Source organism: Ranitomeya variabilis, chromosome 1 (assembly GCF_051348905.1).
Source record: "Ranitomeya variabilis isolate aRanVar5 chromosome 1, aRanVar5.hap1, whole genome shotgun sequence".
NCBI classification, from domain to species: Eukaryota; Metazoa; Chordata; class Amphibia; order Anura; family Dendrobatidae; genus Ranitomeya; species Ranitomeya variabilis.
Window position 1 is genome coordinate 231,423,099 of NC_135232.1, and position 22,430 is coordinate 231,445,528.

At 53.1% G+C, this 22,430-nt stretch overlaps 1 protein-coding gene across 3 annotated transcripts in view; it reads right to left on the minus strand.

The window, feature by feature from the left end:
- SCARB1 (scavenger receptor class B member 1) overlaps nucleotides 1-1,025 on the minus strand; it is a 137,897-nt gene extending 136,872 nt beyond the window's left edge. For 2 of the 3 annotated variants that reach the window (XM_077293258.1, XM_077293259.1), the window contains exon 1: nucleotides 469-1,025. In XM_077293258.1, the coding sequence (XP_077149373.1) occupies nucleotides 469-585 (117 nt within the window). In that variant the 5' untranslated portion in view covers nucleotides 586-1,025. The remainder of the gene's footprint in view (nucleotides 1-468) is intronic. The other variant, XM_077293260.1, reaches the window with a different exon arrangement.
- Between the last annotated feature and the right edge of the window lie 21,405 nt (nucleotides 1,026-22,430).

Below are 22,430 nucleotides of genomic sequence, written 5' to 3' on the forward strand. Positions count from 1 at the left end.
CAATACATTCCATTGATTAGATTTCTGTTGCGGAGACACTAGAGATATTAGTATGCTGCGATCCTGAAAAACACACTGCACGTCAGTGTATGTGGGTGATTCAAGAAATCCCATCCACGATGCCGTAACATCTGGCCACTGCAGGTCTGATGCAGCGTCAAACCCACAGAAATTGGTAATCATGCTCGGAACACATGTATGTGCACCTGCCTGGGGAGTGAAAAACACCAAATCCCCATGTACAAACGTAATAATGAATTGAGCACTAAGTTCTAACCTAAATCCTAACTTGTCTAACGCGCGACATTACTGTACAGGAGCGCCAATGTGAGCCGCCCGGGGACGTGTGTCCTGTCAGCAGCTGCAGAGGATGCCGGGGTCGCCTCAGTTAACTTGTGTATACTTGGAGCCAGGAGACCCCCGGCAGGCCCCCACACGTCAGCCCCCACGCGTGTCCCCCTCACATACCTTCTCCACTTGTTGCTTCATGATAACAGGGACTACAAACACCAGCACTGCCCCGAACGCCACCAGCAGCAGGCCGACCACCCCGAAGATGATGGACTTCTTGCCCAGACTAGCCATGGCTCCTCAGGCTGCAGCTTGTTCGCACCGTGGACGAGACGTATCGGCTCTGCGAGTCCCCGGTCCGTGCTCCTCCGGCACGGCAGACATCCTCTCAGCCCGTTTTATTCCGAGGGGCAGGTGCGGGCCCGCCCTGCGTCCGCTTACCCAAGCTCACCCCATGCTCCAGCCTGTCATGGTGTGTGGAGGACTCCACCCGGAGGAGGGGCGGGAGCCGCTGTCCTGCCCTAGTAAACAAACCCGAAGTGTGGAGCTTCCCGAGCACAGCGCCTCCACTGGTTACATAACACGTACACGGCGGGGTACTGCAGTATGGACGACACGTCTATAGAATTACGTGAAGTAAAAGCCCATGCCGAGTCTGTGAGGAGGACAGAGGCGTGTACTCACAGGTGAGGGCAGCGCACGGGGCGGAGCCTCCGCTCTGCCTCCTACACAGTGCGGGATGCCCTCGCTTGCCCGCTATAATAACCAATACGCCTCACTAGAACAGCGCCGCATAGTGGTTGTTATGGGAACAGCCCGGCAATCTGCTCTGCGCTCCTCACTGACGTTGTTTCAGGGGTTTATTTTCTTGTCATTAAAAAAAAAAAATAAAACCATCATTACACTAATACCGTGTACACATTAGGCTGATGTCGGTCACACCTGCAGTTATCGACGAGTTTGGGCCATTTAACCTACAATTAATGTGTATGAAGACCTGCTCAGAAAACTAATTGTCTGGGTAGTTCTCCAATTTCAGAATGCCAACAATTTTTTGCTCCCGAAGATTAGCTACCACCAGACATTATCTCTCGTAGCGTACACAGGAGCAATCGGCCGAGCCACCTGATGTGTGCGACGGGCATACTGCTTGTGGCAACGCTGCGCCAGGTTTATATGGCCCTTGGGTGACAGAGTCCCAGTAAGTCCCACTTTGTTTTCGATTTTTCCTTCTCAGTTGCTAAGAGTGATAAATAACTTAATTTCATAACTCTTCATTTTCTTTTACAAATTTGTAGGTCGTACTAGGGGACTTGAACCTACGAACGCTACATGGCAGAAATGTGGTTGGGGGCTTCAGTAGGCCCCTACAGCTGCCATAACAGTGCCATCAGCACCTCACAATCATATTGGGGAGAGGGCGATTCGCAGCAGTTTTCCCTGAGTTTACAGTACCATGTAAACCTATGGAAAACAAAATCCGCAGTGCACATGCTGCAGAAAAAAACGCGCGGAAACGTAGCATTGTTTATTCTGCAGTGCGTCAATTCTTTGTGCGGCTTCCGCAGCCGTTTACACCTGCTCCATAATAGGAATCCGCAGGTGTAAAACCGCAGGTGGAATCCTCCCAAAAATCGTGGTAAATCCGCGGTAATTCCGCAGGTAATCCACAGTGCGGTTTACCTGCGGATTTATCAAAATCAGTCTGGAAAAATCCGCATCACTTTCCGCAACGTGTGCACGTGGCCTTAGTGAGCTGCAGCTCCCACGCTCTCTGATGACAGTGTGAGCCAGTAGCTGTGACTGAAGGTAAAAAGTTTACCTCCAGTCACAGGAGTCTGTTGATGGGACTGCTACTCTGACCAGCCTAGGCCTGCTGCCGCTGAAAACAGCACCCTCAGCTTATCTGAGATGCTTTGTTTCTGCTGATCAGGATGATTGGGTGACTTTCTTGCCATTGGCTGAGTTCGCCCTTAATAATCGGGCCAGTTCGGCTACCTTGGTTTCGCCTTTTTTTTTGCAAGCTGCAACCCTCAGCTGTCAGCTTTATCATGGCTGGTTATCAAGAATAGAGTAATCCCCCTCACTCATGGTGTTTTGAATGTGGGCAGCATTCCCGGAACACGCATAGAGGCTGTGGACAACTGCATGTCCTGGGTAAAATCCACCATCCAATACGAGACGTTGGACAGCTTGGAGGAGCTTGTGAAGCATCTCAACCAGGTTCAACAGCAGCAACAGCTGGCCAGCCAACAGCAGCAAACGTCGCAACAGAAGATGAATAAACTGTTGCCACAGCATCTACAACAACAGCAGCAGCAGGAGTGTTGTGAATTCCATTCTTGAACTCCCTCCTGTGGTCATGAATAGTGTTGAGCATTCCGATACCGCAAGTATCGGGTATCGGCCGATACTTGCGGTATCGGAATTCCGATACCGGGATTCCGATACTTGCCGCGTATCGGATACCGGAATCGGAAGTTCCCAGATTCAAAATTCCGAAATTCAGCCAATGAGAATGATTCCAAGTGTGGGCACATCCTGTTTAGCATGGAGGGCATGAAACTACTGGCAAGGCTGTGATTGGCTGCTGAAATGATGTCATGCTGCAGTTTAAAAGTCGCTGGCGCCATTTTGCGATCACTCTGCTGTGAATTCAGTTAGTGACAGGACGCTGTTTGCTGACTGAGGGACAGTTTAGAGATAGCGATTTGCTTCTTTGTGCTTTCCAAAGGCTAATTTAGCAACCGCTGTGTTCACCTACTATTCACCTTGCTTTTGCCTTGTAGCGCTGTTTTCACAGCGATCTGCAAGGTCTGTGTGTGTGTGTGTGTGTGTGTGTGTGTGAGTGCAGCCCACTCTCTAGTCTGAGTGCAGCCACATAGGCCATCCATAGCTGGTTGTATTCAGTTCAGGGAGGGTGGTTCATTGCCTCATACTGTTCTTATTTTTTTTTTTTTTTTCAAGTAGTGTAGTCTGCTGCTAATTTATTCAAAAAAATCCTATTAGTGTCTTTCCACCCGTCTCCAGCTAATTTGTGGAAAAACACTACATAGGATAAAGTAGAGGAGGGTTTTTGGGCCTTGCAGCGCCGTTTACGGCTGTCTGCACGGTCTCCGTGTGACTGCAGCTCGCCCTGTAGTCTGTGAGCAGCCATAGCCTGGTTGTCTCCAGCTCAGGGTTGTTCACTGCGTCATACCGCAAAATCAATTTTCATTTTTTTTCAAGTAGTGTAGTCTGCTGCTAATTAATTTAAAAAAATCCTATTAGTGTCTTTCCACCCGTCTCCAGCTAATTTGTGGAAAAACACTACATAGGATAAAGTAGAGGAGGGTTTTTGGGCCTTGCAGCGCCGTTTACGGCTGTCTGCACGGTCTCCGTGTGACTGCAGCTCGCCCTGTAGTCTGTGAGCAGCCATAGCCTGGTTGTCTCCAGCTCAGGGTTGTTCACTGCGTCATACCGCAAAATCAATTTTCATTTTTTTTCAAGTAGTGTAGTCTGCTGCTAATTAATTTAAAAAAATCCTATTAGTGTCTTTCCACCCGTCTCCAGCTAATTTGTGGAAAAACACTACATAGGATAAAGTAGAGGAGGGTTTTTGGGCCTTGCAGCGCCGTTTACGGCTGTCTGCACGGTCTCCGTGTGACTGCAGCTCTATCTGTTGTCAGTTCAGCCCCCAAAAAAGAAATAAATAATAAAGTTCACCAAACACACCAGTTACACCACTTTACATTTGTGTAGGCCACATTAGCTCATATTAAAGTCTAGTCCACACTTTAGAAAATTAGTGTTTCTTATACCTGTTAGGAGGAGTTGCTCAGGAATAAGCACACAAAGCCGTTAGTACTTTTCTGCTTATCTTTATCAGTCAACCAAGATGAAGAAGGCAGTGAGTAAGGCACGTGGGCGTGGGCGTGGGCGCGGAGCAGGGAGGGGACGTGGGGATTCTGTGCCTGCTGCGGGCACCGGTGACTCATCAGCACCCACTTTCACCAGGCAACAGTCGTTCATGCGCAGCTTTGTGTCAGAGCGCCGTACATCGCTGCTGCGTCAAGAACAAATTGAAGCTGTTGTCGGATGGATGGCAGCTAATGCATCAACTTCCATTAGTGCCACATCCTCTCAGACACAGAGCACTGGAGAGCAGCCATCTGTCTCTTCACCACCTGCCAAATTGCCCAGGCAGACAGAGAGCCCAGGACAGGAGCCGTCTCTACTTCTGTTCTCTGAATCTCTTGGCTTGGAAACAGGGGGCCAGCCAAGCAGCATTGGAGAAATGGAAGAAGAGGCAGGGTGCAGTGATGCCCAACAGCTTTTTCTGTCTTCCTCTGAAGAGGCGGGTGGGCCAGTGGCTCCGGTCACCACATCGCAGGCCGCATCAGCTGATGATGACACTCAGGTGCCACTTACTGGTGCGTGCTCTGCTGCTGAGACTACCCAGGAGGAGCAGTTGGGGGCAGAGGGTAGTGTAGATGATGAGGTCCTCGACCCATCTTGGCGTGAGGGACAGGAAGGTGGTGGGAGCAGCTCTGAGGAAGAGATTCCCCGTACGGCCCAAAGAGGGAGAGGGAGGGGGAAGACTGCGGATCCTGCAGCCTCTGCTTTGGCACCCGTTAGGAGCATGTCTCTTCCAAAAGCCAAAAAGGGCGCTCCCAAGACTTGCAGTGCCTGGTCCTTTTTTGACACAGTTGCAGATGACATTTGCTATGTCAGATGCAACGTGTGTCATCAAAAAGTCAAAAGAGGGAAAAATGTCAGCAACCTCAATACCTCCAACATGTGGAAACATGTGCGCAACAGGCACCCGGCGGAGTTAGAAAAACACACTGAAGAGGTAGGCCAACCAACAGCGGCAGCTACCACCTCTTCAGCTCGTGTTGCCTCTTCCTCTAGCTCACACGCAGCTGGTTCGGCTTCCTCCCAGGATCGCCGTGGACGAACCTCTGGCCCTGTTGTCCAGAGACCCGCTGTAATTCCACCCGCAGCACCACTTTCCCAGTCATCCACACACTCCCAGCCCAGTCTACAGCCATCGGTAGTACAGGCATGGGAGAAAAGGCGGCCTTTCTCGTCAAACCACCTACGAGCACAGGCTCTGACTGCAGGCATTGCCAAACTGCTGTCACTGGAAATGCTGTCATTCAGGCTGGTGGAGACTGACAGCTTCCGTGACTTGATGTCATTGGCAGTCCCACAGTACAATGTGCCCAGCCGCTTTTACTTCAGCAGGCAAGCCGTCCCTGCCCTGCACAAGCATGTGGAGGGACACATAAAACACGCGCTACTGAACGCCGTCAGTAGCAAGGTCCACCTCACCACCGATGCGTGGACCAGTCAACATGGACAGGGGCGATACCTTTCCCTCACTGCCCATTGGGTTAATGTCGTTGAGCCGGGTACAGACCGTGCGAGTGGCGCAGGACGTGTCCTGCCCACTCCAAGGATTGCAGGAATCCATTCTGTACGCATTGACTCCTCCTCTTACACCAGTTCCTCAGAATCATCGCTGCAGGAGCCGTCACAGTCCACCTCCACATGGACCCGTGATGAACGTGTACCTGTTACGACCGACATGAGCACAGCCGTGGCCAAACGTCAACAGGCCGTGTTGAAATTAATTTTTTTGGGGAATCGTAGCCACACAGCGCAGGAGCTCTGGAATGCCATCAAGCAGGAGAGCGATGTGTGGTTTGTGCCAGCGAATCTCCAGCCAGGCATGGTAGTGTGTGATAATGGCCGAAATCTGGTGGCAGCTCTGGGCCTCGGCAACCTCACTCACATCCCATGTCTGGCACATGTGCTCAATTTGGTCGTGCAGAGCTTTTTGAGGGACTATCCGGATCTTGATGCACTGCTGCACAAGGTCCGCCTAGAGTGTGCTCACTTGCGGCGTTCCAGCACGGCAAAAGCGCGCATTGCGGCTCTGCAGCGCCGACACCGCCTGCCGGAACATCGCATCATATGTGACCTACCTACCAGGTGGAATTCCACGTTACATATGTTGGAGCGGTTGTGTGAGCAGCAGCAAGCTGTAATGGAGTACCAGCTGCTTCAGGCGCAAAAAAGTCGCAGTCAGCGCCGTACAGACTTCACAACCACAGAGTGGGCCACTATGAATGACGTCTGCCAGGTTTTGCGTCCCTTTGATTATTCCACGCGGATGGCGAGTGCAGATGATGCACTAGTCAGCATGACTGTCCCCCTTATCTGCCTGCTTGAAAAATCACTGCAAGCGCTAAGGGATGATGTTGTGGAAGAGGTGGAGGATGAGGATTCACCATTTCCATCATCTTCTGGACAGTCAGCGCCACGTGGTTCCTCACAAACGCGTAGGCAGGGGACAGTTTGTGAGGAGGATGAGGAGGAGTCAATGGAGGAGGAAGACATCCGTCCAGAGGAGGGAGTTACCGAATTGTCCAGTACTCAGTGTGTACAGCGAGGGTGGGGTGATGACGAGCAGGCAGAGATCACGCCTCCAGCAGGGGACAGCGTTTCTTGGGCAGTTGGCAGTCTGCAGCACATGGTGGATTACATGCTGCAGTGCCTGAGAAACGACCGCCGCATCGCCCACATTCTCAACATGTCTGATTATTGGGTGTTCACCCTCCTCGATCCTCGCTACCGGGACAACGTAGAAAGCCTCATCACACCGTTGAACCGGGAGCGAAAAATGCGGGAGTACCAAGACACACTGGTCAATTCCATCATCTTCTCCATTCCAACTGAGAGAAGTGCTGCTAGTGCATTCCAAAGCAGCTCAGTGCGTCCAGGCAGTGGTGGAGGCTCTGCACAAAGAGGGAGCAGAAGCAGTGCCTCTGCCCAAGGCAAGACCAGTATGGCCCAACTGTGGCACAGTTTTCTGTGCCCCCCACAAAAGTCTACACCATCACAGACGGCTCCAGTCAGCAGGAGGCAACGGTTCCGTCAGATGGTGACAGACTACATGTCTTGCCCTCTTGCTGTACTCCCAGACGGCTCTTCCCCTTTCAAGTTTTGGGTCTCAAAGCTGGATACATGGCCAGAGCTAAGCCAGTATGCATTGGAGGTGCTGTCTTGCCCTGCGGCCAGTGTATTATCGGAACGTGTCTTTAGTGCTGCAGGTGGTGTACTAACTGACCGTCGCATGCGACTATCCTCCGATAACGTTGACCGGCTTACTTTCCTGAAAATGAACAAGGCCTGGATCTCGCAGGAATTTGCCACTCCTCCTCCTGATTAAATAATTAGGTCACTGTATACGTTATCCAGGTCTCCTGTTGTGTTCATCTTTCTACCACCTGAACTTAAATTCCTGGGCTCCAACACCGCCAGTTGAGGCTCAGAAGTGCCGTCTGCACAGTCAAAACATACGACCCAGTGTTATTGGGTTTCAGTAACGTCAGCTGATCCCCAGCTGTGTAGCCGGCAATGTGTCATGCGACCGCCACGCTGACACAACAACTGAAATGTAAGGGAATCTGTCCCCCCCCCCAAGGCGTTTGTTACTGAAAGAGCCACCTTGTGCAGCAGTAATGCTGCACAAGGAAAAGGTAGCTATTTTTGTTTAGCTCCTTGCACACGCAGAACTTAACACTTATAAAATGTGTCCACTGATACCGTAAAACCGTCCCGGAGGAAGGACTTTCCTTCGTAATGTGACGCAGCACAGCCGTCATTCCTACCCCCCCGGCGCCGCGCACCGGCTCCTCAGCGTTTTTTTTATTCCGTCCCGGAGCCTGCGCTGTTATGTTATCCCGTGGCCAGGCACACTTAGCGCTGCCCGTCTTCTGGCATCATTTGGTGTCAGGATGGCTGCGCCTGTGCGGCCGCGCTGGCCGAGAGCCCGCCTCGCAGTGTCTTCTGATTTAATCCCACTGGGGGCCTGGGATCCATGGACATGCGCAGTGCATATCTGAACCTCCACCTCTCACTCATCTCCCTATGGCTTCTTCAGACTGTTCGGTGTCAGCTGGTCCCTAATAGCATGCCACGGCCGTGACACCGCACAGTCTTAAGAAGCCGTAGGGAGGGGAGTGAGAGGCGAGGATATGCACTGCGCATGTCCATGGATCCCAGGCCCCCAGTGGGATTAAATCAGAAGACACTGCGAGGCGGGCTCTCGGCCAGCGCGGCCGCACAGGCGCAGCCATCCTGACACCAAATGATGCCAGAAGACGGGCAGCGCTAAGTGTGCCTGGCCACGGGATAACATAACAGCGCAGGCTCCGGGACGGAATAAAACAACGCTGAGGAGCCGGTGCGCGGCGCCGGGGGGGTAGGAATGACGGCTGTGCTGCGTCACATTACGAAGGAAAGTCCCACCTCCGGGACGGTTTTACGGTTGCAGGGGACACATTTTATAAGTGTTTAGTTCTGTGTTTGCAAGGAGCATGATGAAAAGAGCCACCTTTTCCTTTTGCATCTTTTGTGCTGCACAAGCTGGCTCTTTCAGCTACAAACGCCTTGGGGGGGGTTAAAGGTTCCCTTTCGACTTTCTCAGGCTTCGGCCTACATTGTGTTCCTCTGCTTTTCCACCTGTCCCTGGGCTCCAACACCGCCAGTTGCCGTCCAGAAGTGCTGTACGCACAGTCAACAGTCGCTCCTCTGTTATTGGGGTTCAGTAACGTCAGCTGTTCCCCTGCTGTGTGTGTGGCAATCCCTCCTACCTCCTCCGACCTCCTCCTCCTCCACCTGTCCCTGGGCTCCAACACCGCCAGTTGCCGTCCAGAAGTGCTGTACGCACAGTCAACAGTCCCTCCTCTGTTATTGGGGTTCAGTAACGTCAGCTGTTCCCCTGCTGTGTGTGTGGCAATCCCTCCTACCTCCTCCAACCTCCTCCTCCTCCACCTGTCCCTGGGCTCCAACACCGCCAGTTGCCGTCCAGAAGTGCTGTACGCACAGTCAACAGTCGCTCCTCTGTTATTGGGGTTCAGTAACGTCAGCTGTTCCCCTGCTGTGTGTGTGGCAATCCCTCCTACCTCCTCCTACCTCCTCCAACCTCCTCCTTCTCCACCTGTCCCTGGGCTCCAACACCGCCAGTTGCCGTCCAGAAGTGCTGTACGCACAGTCAACAGTCGCTCCTCTGTTATTGGGATTCAGTAACGTCAGCTGTTCCCCTGCTGTGTGTGTGGCAATCCCTCCTACCTCCTCCAACCTCCTCCTCCTCCACCTGTCCCTGGGCTCCAACACCGCCAGTTGCCGTCCAGAAGTGCTGTACGCACAGTCAACAGTCGCTCCTCTGTTATTGGGGTTCAGTAACGTCAGCTGTTCCCCTGCTGTGTGTGTGGCAATCCCTCCTACCTCCTCCTACCTCCTCCAACCTCCTCCTCCTCCACCTGTCCCTGGGCTCCAACACCGCCAGTTGCCGTCCAGAAGTGCTGTACGCACAGTCAACAGTCGCTCCTCTGTTATTGGGGTTCAGTAACGTCAGCTGTTCCCCTGCTGTGTGTGTGGCAATCCCTCCTACCTCCTCCAACCTCCTCCTCCTCCACCTGTCCCTGGGCTCCAACACCGCCAGTTACCGTCCAGAAGTGCTGTACGCACAGTCAACAGTCGCTCCTCTGTTATTGGGGTTCAGTAACGTCAGCTGTTCCCCTGCTGTGTGTGTGGCAATCCCTCCTACCTCCTCCTACCTCCTCCAACCTCCTCCTCCTCCACCTGTCCCTGGGCTCCAACACCGCCAGTTGCCGTCCAGAAGTGCTGTACGCACAGTCAACAGTCGCTCCTCTGTTATTGGGGTTCAGTAACGTCAGCTGTTCCCCTGCTGTGTGTGTGGCAATCCCTCCTACCTCCTCCTACCTCCTCCAACCTCCTCCTCCTCCACCTGTCCCTGGGCTCCAACACCGCCAGTTGCCGTCCAGAAGTGCTGTACGCACAGTCAACAGTCCCTCCTCTGTTATTGGGGTTCAGTAACGTCAGCTGTTCCCCTGCTGTGTGTGTGGCAATCCCTCCTACCTCCTCCGACCTCCTCCTCCTCCACCTGTCCCTGGGCTCCAACACCGCCAGTTGCCGTCCAGAAGTGCTGTACGCACAGTCAACAGTCCCTCCTCTGTTATTGGGGTTCAGTAACGTCAGCTGTTCCCCTGCTGTGTGTGTGGCAATCCCTCCTACCTCCTCCAACCTCCTCCTCCTCCACCTGTCCCTGGGCTCCAACACCGCCAGTTGCCGTCCAGAAGTGCTGTACGCACAGTCAACAGTCGCTCCTCTGTTATTGGGGTTCAGTAACGTCAGCTGTTCCCCTGCTGTGTGTGTGGCAATCCCTCCTACCTCCTCCTACCTCCTCCAACCTCCTCCTCCTCCACCTGTCCCTGGGCTCCAACACCGCCAGTTGCCGTCCAGAAGTGCTGTACGCACAGTCAACAGTCCCTCCTCTGTTATTGGGGTTCAGTAACGTCAGCTGTTCCCCTGCTGTGTGTGTGGCAATCCCTCCTACCTCCTCCGACCTCCTCCTCCTCCACCTGTCCCTGGGCTCCAACACCGCCAGTTGCCGTCCAGAAGTGCTGTACGCACAGTCAACAGTCCCTCCTCTGTTATTGGGGTTCAGTAACGTCAGCTGTTCCCCTGCTGTGTGTGTGGCAATCCCTCCTACCTCCTCCAACCTCCTCCTCCTCCACCTGTCCCTGGGCTCCAACACCGCCAGTTGCCGTCCAGAAGTGCTGTACGCACAGTCAACAGTCCCTCCTCTGTTATTGGGGTTCAGTAACGTCAGCTGTTCCCCTGCTGTGTGTGTGGCAATCCCTCCTACCTCCTCTGACCTCCTCCTCCTCCACCTGTCCCTGGGCTCCAACACCGCCAGTTGCCGTCCAGAAGTGCTGTACGCACAGTCAACAGTCCCTCCTCTGTTATTGGGGTTCAGTAACGTCAGCTGTTCCCCTGCTGTGTGTGTGGCAATCCCTCCTACCTCCTCCTCCTCCACCTGTCCCTGGGCTCCAACAACGCCAGTTGCCGTCCAGAAGTGCTGTACGCACAGAGCCAAACACCTCGCCAATGTGTTAGTGGGGTTCAGCACCGCCAGCTGTTCCCCTGCTGTGTATACGGCAACGTGTACTGCGACCGCCGCGCAGGCACAACAAGTTAAATTTAAGGGAACCTGTCCCCCCCCCCAGGCGTTTGTTACTGAAGGAGCCACCTTGTGCAGCAGTAATGATGCAAAGGGAAAAAGTGCCTCTTTTCGTGGTGCTCCTTGCAGATGCTGAACCTAACACTTATGAAATGTGTCCCCTCACAGCGTTCAACCGTCCGGTAGGTGGAACTTTCCTTTGTGATATGACGCAGCACAGCCGTCATTTTTACCCCCTTGGCGCCGTACGCGGCCTCCTCAGCGTTGTTTGAATCTGTCCCGGAGCCTGCGCTGTTAGGTTACCCCTTGGCCATGCACACATTTTGCGCTGCCCGTCTTCTGACATCATTTGCTGTCAGGCTGGCTGCGCCTGTGTGGGTGCGCTGTCCGAGATTCAGCCTCGCGGTGTCGTGTAATGTAATCCCACCGCGGGCCTGTGATCCGTGGACATGCGCAGTGCATATCCTCGCCTCTCACTCCCCTCCCTACGGCTTCTTCAGACTGTTCGTTGTCAGCTGGTCCCTAATAGCATGCCACGGCCGTGACACCGCACAGTCTTAAGAAGCCGTAGGGAGGGTAGTGAGAGGCGAGGATATGCACTGCGCATGTCCACGGATCACAGGCCCGCGGTGGGATTACATTACACGACACCGCGAGGCTGAATCTCGGACAGCGCACCCACACAGGCGCAGCCAGCCTGACAGCAAATGATGTCAGAAGACGGGCAGCGCAAAATGTGTGCATGGCCAAGGGGTAACCTAACAGCGCAGGCTCCGGGACAGATTCAAACAACGCTGAGGAGGCCGCGTACGGCGCCAAGGGGGTAAAAATGACGGCTGTGCTGCGTCACATCACAAAGGAAAGTTCCACCTACCGGACGGTTGAACGCTGTGAGGGGACACATTTCATAAGTGTTAGGTTCAGCATCTGCAAGGACCATAATTAAAAGAGCTAAGTTTACCTTTTCCAGCATTAGTGCTGTACACGATGGCTCTTCCAGCTACAAACGCCTGGGGGGGGGGGGGTTAAAGGTTTCCTTTTAACTTGCTCCAGTGCAGGCTTCGGCCTACACTCCGCTCCCCCTGCTACTCCTGCTGACCCTGGGCTCTAACACCGTCAGTTGGGGCCCAGATGTGCTAGCTGCACAGAGAAAAACACCAGCCAATGTGTCAGTGGGGTTCAGCACCGCCAGCTGTTCCCCTGCTGTGCAGCCGGCATCGTGTCCTGCAACTGCCACGCAGGCACAACAGACCCAAAAGCTGCCGCCAGTGCAGGCTTCGGCCTACACTCTGCTCCATCTCCTCCTCCTGCTGACCCCGGGCTCCAACACCGCCAGTTGGGGCCCGGTACTGCTAGCTGCACAGAGAAAAACACCAGCCAATGTGTCAGTGGGGTTCAGCACCGCCAGCTGTTCCCCTGCTGTGCAGCCGGCATCGTGTCCTGCAAAAGCCACGCAGACACAAGAACTGAAATTGAAGGGAACCTGTCCCCCCTCCCCCAGGCGTTTGTACGTTTTAAAGGCCACCTTGTACAGCGGTAATGCTGCATGTGTGCAAGGTGGCTCATAAACGTATTCTCCTCGCACATGTGGAACTGAAAACACGTCTAAAATGTGTCCTCTGTGTGACCATTTAACCGTCCCGGTGGTGTGACTTTCCTTTGTAATGACACGCTGCAACCCCCTTGGTAGCGCTGCCCGTCTTCTGGCATCATGGTTTGGCTGCCTGCGCCTCTGCGGCCGCCCTGACCCACACAACGCCCCTCGTTGTCTTAGTTATTGGGACTGCGAGGGTGTGATTGATGGGCATGATCAGTGCATCAGTTCGCCTGTCCCTCATCTCCTTCCGCCTTCTGCGGACTGTGCGGCTTCATGGCCGTGGCATGCGATAAGGGATCAGATGACGCCGCACAGTCTGAAGCGGGTGTAAGGACCCGAGTGTGAGAGGCGAACATATGTGCTGCGCCAGGCCCTGAATCCCAGCCCCGCAGTGTTTTAACAATGTTAAGACACTGCGGGGCTGGGATTCATGGTCATCGCGAAACGCACCGGCCGACATTAAATGATGCCAGAACATGGGCAGCGCTAACAGCGCTAGGCCAGGGGATAACACGACAGCGCAGACTCCTGTACAGCAAATAACAACGTTCAGGAGGCTGCACCCAGCACCAAGGTGGGATTCTTGACATCTGTGCTGCGTCTCATTACAAAGGGAACTCGCGCCTCCAACACAGTTTGACTGTATAAAGGGCTAAATGTTATACGTGTTTCACTCAGCGTGTGCAAGGAGCGAAATTAAAAGAGCAACCTTTGACTTGTGCAGCACTACTGCTGCATAAGCTGTGGCTCTTCTACTTTGTAACCCCTGAGGGGGGGTTAAAGGTTACCTTTGAAATTGGTTCAATTAGGCTTCGGCCTACACTCTGCTCCCCCTGCAGAGCCCTGGGCTCCAACACCGCCAGTTGGGGCCCGGTACTGCTAGCTGCACAGAGAAAAACACCAGCCAATGTGTCAGTGGGGTTCAGCACCGCCAGCTGTTCCCCTGCTGTGCAGCCGGCAACGTGTCCTGCAACTGCCACGCAGGCACAACAGACCCAAAAGCTGCCGCCAGTGCAGGCTTCGGCCTACACTCTGCTCCATCTCCTCCTCTTGCTGACCCCGGGCTCCAACACCGCCAGTTGGGGCCCGGTACTGCTAGCTGCACAGAGAAAAACACCAGCCAATGTGTCAGTGGGGTTCAGCACCGCCAGCTGTTCCCCTGCTGTGCAGCCGGCATCGTGTCCTGCAAAAGCCACGCAGACACAAGAACTGAAATTGAAGGGAACCTGTCCCCCCTCCCCCAGGCGTTTGTACGTTTTAAAGGCCACCTTGTACAGCGTAATGCTGCATGTGTGCAAGGTGGCTCATAAACGTATTCTCCTCGCACATGTGGAACTGAAAACACGTCTAAAATGTGTCCTCTGTGTGACCATTTAACCGTCCCGGTGGTGTGACTTTCCTTTGTAATGACACGCTGCAACCCCCTTGGTAGCGCTGCCCGTCTTCTGGCATCATGGTTTGGCTGCCTGCGCCTCTGCGGCCGCCCTGACCCACACAACGCCCCTCGTTGTCTTAGTTATTGGGACTGCGAGGGTGTGATTGATGGGCATGATCAGTGCATCAGTTCGCCTGTCCCTCATCTCCTTCCGCCTTCTGCGGACTGTGCGGCTTCATGGCCGTGGCATGCGATAAGGGATCAGATGACGCCGCACAGTCTGAAGCGGGTGTAAGGACCCGAGTGTGAGAGGCGAACATATGTGCTGTGCCAGGCCCTGAATCCCAGCCCCGCAGTGTTTTAACAATGTTAAGACACTGCGGGGCTGGGATTCATGGTCATCGCGAAACGCACCGGCCGACATTAAATGATGCCAGAACATGGGCAGCGCTAACAGCGCTAGGCCAGGGGATAACACGACAGCGCAGACTCCTGTACAGCAAATAACAACGCTCAGGAGGCTGCACCCAGCACCAAGGTGGGATTCTTGACATCTGTGCTGCGTCTCATTACAAAGGGAACTCGCGCCTCCAACACAGTTTGACTGTATAAAGGGCTAAATGTTATACGTGTTTCACTCAGCCTGTGCAAGGAGCGAAATTAAAAGAGCAACCTTTGACTTGTGCAGCACTACTGCTGCATAAGCTGTGGCTCTTCTACTTTGTAACCCCTGAGGGGGGGTTAAAGGTTACCTTTGAAATTGGTTCAATTAGGCTTCGGCCTACACTCTGCTCCCCCTGCAGAGCCCTGGGCTCCAACACCGCCAGTTGGGGCCCGGTACTGCTAGCTGCACAGAGAAAAACACCAGCCAATGTGTCAGTGGGGTTCAGCACCGCCAGCTGTTCCCCTGCTGTGCAGCCGGCATCGTGTCCTGCAACTGCCACGCAGGCACAACAGACCCAAAAGCTGCCGCCAGTGCAGGCTTCGGCCTACACTCTGCTCCATCTCCTCCTCCTGCTGACCCCGGGCTCCAACACCGCCAGTTGGGGCCCGGTACTGCTAGCTGCACAGAGAAAAACACCAGCCAATGTGTCAGTGGGGTTCAGCACCACCAGCTGTTCCCCTGCTGTGCAGCCGGCATCGTGACCTGCAAAAGCCACGCAGACACAAGAACTGAAATTGAAGGGAACCTGTCCCCCCTCCCCCAGGCGTTTGTACGTTTTAAAGGCCACCTTGTACAGCGGTAATGCTGCATGTGTGCAAGGTGGCTCATAAACGTATTCTCCTCGCACATGTGGAACTGAAAACACGTCTAAAATGTGTCCTCTGTGTGACCATTTAACCGTCCCGGTGGTGTGACTTTCCTTTGTAATGACACGCTGCAACCCCCTTGGTAGCGCTGCCCGTCTTCTGGCATCATGGTTTGGCTGCCTGCGCCTCTGCGGCCGCCCTGACCCACACAACGCCCCTCGTTGTCTTAGTTATTGGGACTGCGAGGGTGTGATTGATGGGCATGATCAGTGCATCAGTTCGCCTGTCCCTCATCTCCTTCCGCCTTCTGCGGACTGTGCGGCTTCATGGCCGTGGCATGCGATAAGGGATCAGATGACGCCGCACAGTCTGAAGCGGGTGTAAGGACCCGAGTGTGAGAGGCGAACATATGTGCTGCGCCAGGCCCTGAATCCCAGCCCCGCAGTGTTTTAACAATGTTAAGACACTGCGGGGCTGGGATTCATGGTCATCGCGAAACGCACCGGCCGACATTAAATGATGCCAGAACATGGGCAGCGCTAACAGCGCTAGGCCAGGGGATAACACGACAGCGCAGACTCCTGTACAGCAAATAACAACGCTCAGGAGGCTGCACCCAGCACCAAGGTGGGATTCTTGACATCTGTGCTGCGTCTCATTACAAAGGGAACTCGCGCCTCCAACACAGTTTGACTGTATAAAGGGCTAAATGTTATACGTGTTTCACTCAGCGTGTGCAAGGAGCGAAATTAAAAGAGCAACCTTTGACTTGTGCAGCACTACTGCTGCATAAGCTGTGGCTCTTCTACTTTGTAACCCCTGAGGGGGGGTTAAAGGTTACCTTTGAAATTGGTTCAATTAGGCTTCGGCCTACACTCTGCTCCCCCTGCAGAGCCCTGGGCTCCAACACCACCAGTTGGGGCCCGGTACTGCTAGCTGCACAGAGAAAAACACCAGCCAATGTGTCAGTGGGGTTCAGCACCGCCAGCTGTTCCCCTGCTGTGCAGCCGGCAACGTGTCCTGCAACTGCCACGCAGGCACAACAGACCCAAAAGCTGCCGCCAGTGCAGGCTTCGGCCTACACTCTGCTCCATCTCCTCCTCCTGCTGACCCCGGGCTCCAACACCGCCAGTTGGGGCCCGGTACTGCTAGCTGCACAGAGAAAAACACCAGCCAATGTGTCAGTGGGGTTCAGCACCGCCAGCTGTTCCTCTGCTGTGCAGCCGGCATCGTGTCCTGCAAAAGCCACGCAGACACAAGAACTGAAATTGAAGGGAACCTGTCCCCCCTCCCCCAGGCGTTTGTACGTTTTAAAGGCCACCTTGTACAGCGGTAATGCTGCATGTGTGCAAGGTGGCTCATAAACGTATTCTCCTCGCACATGTGGAACTGAAAACACGTCTAAAATGTGTCCTCTGTGTGACCATTTAACCGTCCCGGTGGTGTGACTTTCCTTTGTAATGACACGCTGCAACCCCCTTGGTAGCGCTGCCCGTCTTCTGGCATCATGGTTTGGCTGCCTGCGCCTCTGCGGCCGCCCTGACCCACACAACGCCCCTCGTTGTCTTAGTTATTGGGACTGCGAGGGTGTGATTGATGGGCATGATCAGTGCATCAGTTCGCCTGTCCCTCATCTCCTTCCGCCTTCTGCGGACTGTGCGGCTTCATGGCCGTGGCATGTGATAAGGGATCAGATGACGCCGCACAGTCTGAAGCGGGTGTAAGGACCCGAGTGTGAGAGGCGAACATATGTGCTGCGCCAGGCCCTGAATCCCAGCCCCGCAGTGTTTTAACAATGTTAAGACACTGCGGGGCTGGGATTCATGGTCATCGCGAAACGCACCGGCCGACATTAAATGATGCCAGAACATGGGCAGCGCTAACAGCGCTAGGCCAGGGGATAACACGACAGCGCAGACTCCTGTACAGCAAATAACAACGCTCAGGAGGCTGCACCCAGCACCAAGGTGGGATTCTTGACATCTGTGCTGCGTCTCATTACAAAGGGAACTCGCGCCTCCAACACAGTTTGACTGTATAAAGGGCTAAATGTTATACGTGTTTCACTCAGCGTGTGCAAGGAGCGAAATTAAAAGAGCAACCTTTGACTTGTGCAGCACTACTGCTGCATAAGCTGTGGCTCTTCTACTTTGTAACCCCTGAGGGGGGGTTAAAGGTTACCTTTGAAATTGGTTCAATTAGGCTTCGGCCTACACTCTGCTCCCCCTGCAGAGCCCTGGGCTCCAACACCGCCAGTTGGGGCCCGGTACTGCTAGCTGCACAGAGAAAAACACCAGCCAATGTGTCAGTGGGGTTCAGCACCGCCAGCTGTTCCCCTGCTGTGCAGCCGGCAACGTGTCCTGCAACTGCCACGCAGGCACAACAGACCCAAAAGCTGCCGCCAGTGCAGGCTTCGGCCTACACTCTGCTCCATCTCCTCCTCCTGCTGACCCCGGGCTCCAACACCGCCAGTTGGGGCCCGGTACTGCTAGCTGCACAGAGAAAAACACCAGCCAATGTGTCAGTGGGGTTCAGCACCGCCAGCTGTTCCCCTGCTGTGCAGCCGGCATCGTGTCCTGCAAAAGCCACGCAGACACAAGAACTGAAATTGAAGGGAACCTGTCCCCCCTCCCCCAGGCGTTTGTACGTTTTAAAGGCCACCTTGTACAGCGGTAATGCTGCATGTGTGCAAGGTGGCTCATAAACGTATTCTCCTCGCACATGTGGAACTGAAAACACGTCTAAAATGTGTCCTCTGTGTGACCATTTAACCGTCCCGGTGGTGTGACTTTCCTTTGTAATGACACGCTGCAACCCCCTTGGTAGCGCTGCCCGTCTTCTGGCATCATGGTTTGGCTGCCTGCGCCTCTGCGGCCGCCCTGACCCACACAACGCCCCTCGTTGTCTTAGTTATTGGGACTGCGAGGGTGTGATTGATGGGCATGATCAGTGCATCAGTTCGCCTGTCCCTCATCTCCTTCCGCCTTCTGCGGACTGTGCGGCTTCATGGCCGTGGCATGCGATAAGGGATCAGATGACGCCGCACAGTCTGAAGCGGGTGTAAGGACCCGAGTGTGAGAGGCGAACATATGTGCTGCGCCAGGCCCTGAATCCCAGCCCCGCAGTGTTTTAACAATGTTAAGACACTGCGGGGCTGGGATTCATGGTCATCGCGAAACGCACCGGCCGACATTAAATGATGCCAGAACATGGGCAGCGCTAACAGCGCTAGGCCAGGGGATAACACGACAGCGCAGACTCCTGTACAGCAAATAACAACGCTCAGGAGGCTGCACCCAGCACCAAGGTGGGATTCTTGACATCTGTGCTGCGTCTCATTACAAAGGGAACTCGCGCCTCCAACACAGTTTGACTGTATAAAGGGCTAAATGTTATACGTGTTTCACTCAGCGTGTGCAAGGAGCGAAATTAAAAGAGCAACCTTTGACTTGTGCAGCACTACTGCTGCATAAGCTGTGGCTCTTCTACTTTGTAACCCCTGAGGGGGGGTTAAAGGTTACCTTTGAAATTGGTTCAATTAGGCTTCGGCCTACACTCTGCTCCCCCTGCAGAGCCCTGGGCTCCAACACCGCCAGTTGGGGCCCGGTACTGCTAGCTGCACAGAGAAAAACACCAGCCAATGTGTCAGTGGGGTTCAGCACCGCCAGCTGTTCCCCTGCTGTGCAGCCGGCATCGTGTCCTGCAAAAGTCACGCAGACACTTGCTCTTGTACCTTCTGCTCCCCATCCTGGTTCCAGTACCGTCAGCTGGTTCTGGGCAGAGCCTTTGGCTTAGGTGCCTCCCTCTGGGTATCCGAGTTCCACCAACGTCAGGTGGTCCTTGGTAGTGCTTTCAGGCACGGGTACCTCCTGCTTAGTAACCGGGTTCCAGTAACGTCAGCTGGTCCTCGGTAGTTCCATTGGCTCTTGGACCTTCGGCTACCCATCCGGGTTCCAGCACCGTCAGCTGGTTCTCGGCAGTGTCTTTTGCTCTTGTACCTTCTGCTCCCCATCCTGGTTCCAGTACCGTCAGCTGGTTCTGGGCAGAGCCTTTGGCTTAGGTGCCTCCCTCTGGGTATCCGAGTTCCACCAACGTCAGGTGGTCCTTGGTAGTGCTTTCAGGCACGGGTACCTCCTGCTTAGTAACCGGGTTCCAGTAACGTCAGCTGGTCCTCGGTAGTTCCATTGGCTCTTGGACCTTCGGGTAGCCATCCGAGTTCCAGTTCCATCAGCTGGTTCTCGGCATTTTCTCAGCCTTCTTGTACCTTCTGCTACATTTCCAAGTTCAAGAGACTAAACACAATGACCCGGAAGAACACCCCTAAGATGACGACGACACCAGAGACGACAACCACCGTGATGACGACGACCCTGGAGACGATGACCCTGAAGACCACCGTGATGACGACGACCCCGGAGATGACGACCCTGAAGACCACCCCGATGACGACGACCCCGGAGACGACAACCCTGGAGACGACGACGACCTGGAAGACCGAGAAGCAGAAGAACAAGAGGCTGCAGAACAAAGAGCAGAAGAACATTAAGCATAACACTAAATATCAGAGCAAAAAATATTATCTAAATTATAAGCAGAAGAAGACTAAGCAGTGTATGGGGGTGAGTCCGTTCCTCCTCGTGGTGCCCCTGGATAAAGCCTGATGCTGCAGGCCAAACTGAACGCGGACAAATGTAACTCTTTTGTGACAGGCAGAACGGAAGGTGTAATCTTCAAACTTTTATAGATAACAACTACGGGAATGCCTGTCACAAATAAGAATATGATGAAGAAGTAGAATATAATGAAGATAATAGTAAAATAAAAAGAATATGAACAATGTAACCCAAAAAATAATAGGTAGAAGAGGAAGAAGAAGATGAATAAGGTGAAGAAGTTGATGTCAAAGAAGCTGATGATGAGGATAATGAAGAAGAAAGCGTGGGAGAAGTAAAAAAGAAGGTGAAGGGCGTTGAAGTAGTGATAGTGAAACATCAATATGTGACATAAAAAAAAAAAAAAATAACATAGTCAAATTCTTTCTAACGCCGAACGTCATAAAAAAAAAAAAAAATCCTGCTATTCTATTACATTGGGCTAAACCTCTGTGCCTTTAATGTCTCCGCCACGTCCCCCAATACATCCTACATTATTCTTAGTTGTTTTCCTTCATGTAGAATGAACCTACAAGTGTATAAAGGGTTTATTTTAATTCCGATATTTTCGTCCCATTGACTTGCATTGGGATCGGGTATCGGTATCGGATTGGATCCGATATTTTGACGGTATCGGCCGATACTTTCTGATACCGATACTTTCCGATATCGGAAAGTATCGCTCAACACTAGTCATGAATGATACTTCGGCGAGTTCTGTCCATGGACTCCCTCTGGTGGCTGTGAGTGGAACTGCTGGTTCTGAGATTGCTTCCTCAGCTGCCCTCGTTTGCGGCTGGGTTGGCTTCTCTATTTAACTCCACTCAGATCGTTACTCCATGCCAGCTGTCAATGTATTAGCACTGGTTCAGATCTCTCTTGGATCTTTCTGATGACCTGTCTACTCCAGCAGAAGCTAAGTCCCTGCTAGTTCATTTGTTGTTCATTGTGTACTGAATATATTTCTTAGTACTTGCTAAGTTCTATTCCAGCTTGCTAACATGATATTGCCTTGCTAGCTGGAAGCTCTGGGTTGCAGAGTGGCACCTCCGCACCGTGAGTCGGTGCGGGGGTCTTTTTGCACACTCTGCGTGGCTTTTTGTAGTTTTTTGTGCTGACCGCATAGATCCCTTTCCTATCCTCAGTCTATCTAGTAAGTCTGGCCTCCTTTGCTGAAACCTGTTTCATCCCTGTGTTTGTGACTTTCCTCTTAACTCACAGTTAATATATGTGGGGGGCTGCCTTTACCTTTGGGGAATTTTCTCTGAGGCAAGGTAAGGCTTATTTTCCTATCTTTAGGGGTAGTTAGCTCTTAGGCTGTGAAGAGGCGTCTAGGGAGAGTTAGGTACACTCCACAGCTATTTCTAGTGTGTGTGTTATAAGATTAGGATTTGCGGTCAGCAGAGTTCCCACTTCCCAGAGCTCGTCCTGCCTTCTAGTTTAACCATCAGGTCATTCCAGGTGCACCTAACCACCAGGTCCATAACAGTACAGCTGGCCCACAAAGTGTTAATGCATCTCAATAGAGGGATAAGAGAAGTTCTGAGACCATTTTTTTTTCTCTGCAGTGTGTTTTGTCTTTCTTTTCCCCTTAAACTCTGGGTGGTTCAGGACTCAGGTGTAGATATGGACATTCAAGGTCTGTCCTCTTGTGTTGATCACCTCACTGCGAGGGTACAAAGCATTCAAGATTATGTAGTTCAGAATCCTATGTTAGAGCCTAGAATTCCAATTCCTGATTTGTTTTTTGGAGATAGATCTACATTTCTGAATTTCAAAAATAATTGTAAACTGTTTCTTGCTTTGAAACCCCGCTCCTCTGGTGACCCCATTCAGCAAGTAAAAATCATTATTTCTTTGTTACGTGACGACCCACAAGACTGGGCATTCTCCCTTGCGCCAGGAGATCCTGCATTGCTTAATGTAGATGCGTTTTTTTCTGGCGCTTGGATTGCTTTATGACGAACCTAACTCTGTGGATCAGGCAGAGAAAATCTTGCTAGCTTTGTGTCAAGGTCAGGATGAAGCGGAGATATATTGCCAGAAGTTTAGAAAGTGGTCTGTGCTTACTCAATGGAATGAGTGTGCCCTTGCAGCAATTTTCAGAAAAGGTCTTTCTGAAGCCCTTAAGGATGTTATGGTGGGGTTTCCCACGCCTGCTGGTCTGAATGAATCAATGTCCTTGGCCATTCAGATCGATCGGCGCTTGCGTGAACGCAAGGTTGT